The sequence below is a fragment of the Dendropsophus ebraccatus genome, chromosome 14 (assembly GCF_027789765.1).
Source record: "Dendropsophus ebraccatus isolate aDenEbr1 chromosome 14, aDenEbr1.pat, whole genome shotgun sequence".
Lineage (NCBI taxonomy): Eukaryota > Metazoa > Chordata > Amphibia > Anura > Hylidae > Dendropsophus > Dendropsophus ebraccatus.
Genome location: NC_091467.1, coordinates 13,861,388 through 13,866,911, shown reverse-complemented (window position 1 = coordinate 13,866,911; position 5,524 = coordinate 13,861,388). Strand labels below are relative to the sequence as shown.

Sequence of the window (5,524 nt, the reverse complement as noted above, 5' to 3'; positions counted from 1 at the left end):
GCTATTGCCTACGTAGTGTTGTCCAGACCTGGACGATCATTTTTTTTCTAAGTACCCCTGTAGTGCAGCGCATTTGACTCAGGAGTTTACTAACCACTACCCATGACCACTACCACTACCATTGACTGCTATTCCAATTACAGATACAGTAGTATGTTACAGACTACTTTTTACACTACTTTTTATTCTAAGTAACATTTTTGTAAAGATGCGAATGTTAATATTCACCCAAGGGTGATCACTTTATGATTATCTCTCATTATATCTAGTAGATGTCTCGAAGGTGTGCTCGCTGCAAGTCAGTGTTTTTAAAAATGTAGTTTCGTTCCCTGATGCATTAAAGTCTTTATGGAATTATCAGCAACCAAACTTAAAGCAAGTGAGACTATATAAGCAGCCTTCAATACATCAAGCATAAAATACAATTACTGCTAAAGTGTTAATGTGTTTTATCAAAAATTCAAGTGTAATTACTTACAAAAATTGCAAATGTGTTTTTTTATAGCATTGGTAAGTAGAAGAATGATAAAGGATAACATGGAACACCAAATTGGCATATGTTATGGATAGATCCCTGCTAAAGGAATCTGATAATAAAAATCAAAGGTTCACTTATTGTTTTTTTCTCCCTGCCCTGTGATTGTTTACTCAATGTGCTCAACAAACTACACAACCAGTACAATGGTTTGTGTGTTATTAGCTTAGTTAGATTATGTTTATCTATAATTGGGAATTAATAGATGTCCCTACATGTTATTAGTGATAATTGCAGGAATTAAGGTAGTTTCACAGGTTTCACTTTTTCTTGCAAATGTCAATAAAGAAAGATACTGTTCTGTTCGTGCCTGTCCGTACTTCAGCACAGTCTTCTGCCCGTAAATTACATGCGAGACTGCACATTTGGCCTTGAATCAGTGCCTGAATTTTATGTTTTCCTTGTACTAGTCTGAACTCTGTCTGATTCTAGTACTTGCTGCATGATGATTGACCATCTGGTCTCTTCTGCCAGCCCTAGTCCTAAGTGCTGCAGATGTGTGGTTGGATGCCAGAGGGCGGGTCCAATCACGCCCTGGACCGGGACTCTGACATTCAATAAGGAGTCAACTTGTGTTCTTGAGCATTGCTTGCAATAGTCTCTTGTAGCCTGAGCTGGCATTTCATATTGGATTGTATTGGATTGTAGGGTTGGGCTGGCAAGGGACAGTCTTGGGTGGCCTAGCACTTGGGCTCAAACTGTTTGCCCCGTCTTCCATCCACGTCCCGAGTTCCCTTACACATGAGCTGATGCTGCTTATAATATCTGTGCAGCACTTTAGAAAATGTTGTCATTTTATAAACAGTAGAAACAAATACTTTTACTTATAAGAAACAGAATGGGGTACAGAGCTGAAGACCCCTCCTCTTTGACATCCTCTATGTCATCAGTGTTTCTTTGCACCACCTGTTTCTAGAGACTCAATCTCTTCAAAACAGAATCAGTATATTCTGTATATAACCAATGATATTCTCCGTTTTTGCTCCAGGCTATGTCACCAGGAAACCAGTCATCCATCTTGTTTTTCCAGCTTCTTGGATTCCACTATCCTGATTTCCTCAAAGTTCCACTATTCTGCTTATTTCTTGCCATGTATATGTTTATACTATCAGGGAATCTATTGATTATGATACTGGTTAAATCAAGTCCAAAACTCCAATCGCCTATGTATTTCTTCCTCAGCCATCTGTCTCTATGTGATGTATTCTCCACAACCAACATCATACCAAACATGCTCCATATTGTTATGCTGGAGGTGATCTCGGTACCTGTGGCTGAGTGTTTTTTCCAGTTCTATCTCTTTGGTTGTTCAACATCCACAGAGTCCTTTCTGCTTACAGTGATGTCATATGACCGATATCTGGCCATCTGCTACCCATTGCATTATTTCTCCATTATGGACCTTCGCCTCCGACTTATATTGGCATTAGGGTCCTGGGTATTGGGCTTTCTACTAACACTGATACCTGGCATCCTAGTGACTACACTACAGTACTGTGGGCCCAATGTCATTGACCATTTCTTCTGTGATTTGGATCCCTTCTTAAAGTTGTCGTGTTCTGACGTGTATGTTGTCCAGACAGAAATCATTGTGTGTTCTCTCCCTATAATCCTACTGCCATTCCTGTTCATAATAGCCTCCTATGCCAACATCTTTCTCAGTATTCTGAGGATTTCTTCTACATCCGGAAGGAAAAAAGCCTTTTCGACCTGCAGTTCTCATTTAACCATTGTGTGCATGTACTATGGGACACTGATAATTGTCTACATGGTCCCAGCAAAAGAAAACTTCTCAAGCATTAACAAATCCCTGTCTCTGCTGTATATAGTAATAACACCCCTATTCAACCCAGTCGTATATAGTCTACGGAATAAGGAGCTACAGGCGGCTATGCAGAAACTTATTAGACATAAAAAAGTCTAGGAAGCCAACCATAAACCCTAATGAGACTATGCAACTTTTAGCATACAAAGAAGGGTTAAAAAAAACTACCATCAAGCTCGACAAAAAAAACATGCATGGTCAAGTGTATTATGTTGAAATGAAACAAGATATGGTATCTGTTATAACCTGGCTGGTTGCTGCCACTCTGCTATTGTAAAAAAGAGCCAGCGGAGCCTCATTTAAGAGTCTCAAAACACAGGACTAGCCAGATATCCCTCCGGGAAGGACCCAGCCAAGGGGTGGCTCCTGTAGGCAAACCACCTAAACCACCATATTAAGTGGCCCTGTAAGTTAATGTGATGACAAGGGAAAAACCAAGGCCAGATATCCATCCACAGACAGCTGTTTTGGGGTGTTGCCCCTCATCAGTGTGGAGCAGGATTCTGGCTAGGTGGCAACAGTGCCTAGAAGAGCCATAAGAGAAACAGATCACTGATCTCAGGGTGACCAGCCAAAGAGAACGCTGTCAGCTGCCGGTTAAAGAACTCAATACAGTAAAAATCTTAGGTGCATTGTGCCCTGGGAAATACGAATTTGCAAAAAAGATGGGAAGGGGTTGAAGATAGAGGTGGAACGTAAGAGGGGTAGAAAAGAGACAATGAGAAGAGGCCTTAGGTTCATAGCACACTGTAGCAGGCGCCATTCAAGAGTCCTCAAATCCATGGTACCTGATAATAGGTAAAAACGTTTGACATGTCATAGAGACATGTAAAACGTTTTCATCGGTCTGGGTCTGAGTCTTCAGACCCATACTTATCAGGAGAACGAGCAAGAGAGGACGCGCTGCAACACGGTCCACTCCCACTCTCATAGGAAGAAAAAAAAAAGAGGCACATAATGGAGGCTGACTTTTTTTTCTTACACAGAACGGGGAGAGGACACACTGCAGCATGTAGCTCTCCCCGCTCGTTTTCCTGATTAGTACGGGTCTGAACACTCAGACCAGACATGTCAAATGGTTTTACACATGACTGTGACACTTTAAGTATTGTTTGGTTGGACCAAGATGATGGGTGTAGTTTAAGGGCAATTTTGTCTCTCCATATACCTTAGTATTAAATTGCTAAAAAATTTGGATCGCTTTTTATTAATTTTTTTCTGATATATGATTTTTTAAAAAGCTGTTTTTTTTTGTTTTGTTTTTTGTTTACCCCGTTTACCGTTCAGGAACTATAATGTTATATTTTAATAGATCGGACAATTCCGCACGGTAAAATATGTTTGTTTATTTACTCTTTTTTTAATTTTTTTTTTTTTACATATTTTTATTTTTTATAATGGGCAAGGGGTTTTTAATACTTTTAAAAACTTTTATTCTTTTCAATTACACTTTTTTTATTTACACTTTTATTTTACAGTTAAACATGGAATCATTAGATTGCATATACTGATCTATGCTATGCCATAGCATAGCATAGATCAGTACTATCGGCCATCTGTACATAGAGTCTACAGAACACCGATCCGACAGGACGGGGTAAGTGTCTTACACCCGCCTGTTGGAACAAGTGATCGGGATCCACACAGCCCATTTGCCAGTTCGCACCCGACCAGGTGCTGGCAGATTCCCTCTAAAAAGCCATCCCTTGACCCTACCTCCTTATCCAGCTACTGCCCCATCTCACTTCAAGCTTTTCGACTTCCATTCCCACCGCTCCACAGAAACTGCCCTCACCAAAGTGGCCAATGACCTGCTTACTGCCAAAGCCTCACGCCAATATTCCAAGGGGGGGGGGGGGGTGGAGAGACACAAGAGGGGAACTGGAGCTGTTGATGAGAAAACTTGCCAAATTTTCGGTTCGGCAATGTTCATCTGTATTTGTTAGATTGAGTCCTGATAGTGATCAGACATCTCAAGAGTTATTGATCACAGCAGGTCTCTAATCAGAATGTGGCGGATATATCATATGTGCAGTCAGTCTAGCTGCACTGTGGCCCCGGGTGCCGGAGGGGCCCACTCACACTGCAGTACAGCACAGCTATCGGTGCCCCCATGTCTGTGTGCAGGAACCTGTGTCACCTGTCTTATTAATAACTGGCACTGTCTGGAAATATCCTGCTCTGGACCCAGCAGCCAGTGACACACCCACCAGAGGGCTCACTGCCTGCATACACAGCCCGTCCTCCTGACCTTACAGACAGCACCCTGAGGAAGGAAGAAACTGTGAGGTATCCTTGGCCAAGTCCCACCCACTGCATTGCACAAGTCCCACCCACTGCATTGCCCTTAACTGTGGATACAACCATGCATGAGCCAGATTCTGATTCAATAGATAGAACTCTTGCATAAATCTCTCCTGCCGTGGTCATATCCATAGGTATCCGATCTTCCAGCAGCACGAGCATCTGTGTCCCGATCAGGTAAAGCTGTAAAATGACAAGTGCGCTTTAAAGTGGTTGTTCAAGATTAAAAAAAAAAGTGTTGTGTGGTATTCTATTGAGCGGAATGGCAGGAGGCAGTTATGTTTTACTAAGCCTGGGTAACTGACCACAGCGATAACCAAGTTATATATTCAATGCATGAGTGTATACAGGCCCTGTAACATTTTATGGCCAGGTTCACACAATGTAAGAAACATCCCGGCTGGATGAACTTCATTTCTTTTGAATTTCTTTTGACATGTCAGTTTTTTGTGCAGCCGCAAGAAATCGTGGCCAGAGTGTATACACTTCCATAGACTTCAATGCAATGTATATTTTCAATTAATCATGGCAATTTGTTGGGCAGGGGGTACCTTTTGCTTTAGGTGCCGAGACACTGCTATTGTGGTGTCCCACTGTTAGTGTTCTATGATGAGGTATTCTGAAGCTTCACCACTAGGTGTCAGTGTTTCTTTTAAGTGTATGTTCTTATATGCACAGCTGAGGAAGTTATGGGTTAATGTTGTTATGCCACGTGTTTGTTGCTGACCAATAGGAGTTGCTTTCTCTTTCTCTACTTATCCTAACTCTTTACACACACTCACCCCCTGTAGGAGGAGTTATTTAGCTCTGTCTGGGAGGAAGTACTGAGTCTAGTAACCTAAGTGAACAGATGCAGCAAG

General features: G+C 41.8%; 1 protein-coding gene across 1 annotated transcript; it reads left to right on the top strand.

Moving 5' to 3' along the window:
* Positions 1-1,625: 1,625 nt before the first annotated feature.
* On the top strand, positions 1,626-2,459 carry LOC138771806 (olfactory receptor 11A1-like). Its single transcript, XM_069951812.1, has one exon. The coding sequence runs from the start codon at positions 1,626-1,628 to the stop codon at positions 2,457-2,459; it is 834 nt and encodes a 277-aa protein (XP_069807913.1).
* Positions 2,460-5,524: the final 3,065 nt, after the last annotated feature.

What these genes read in the sequence shown, in the direction of transcription:
- LOC138771806 (XM_069951812.1), top strand. Translation starts at nt 1,626, where the DNA reads ATGTATATGTTTATACTATCAGGGAATCTATTGATTATGATACTGGTT.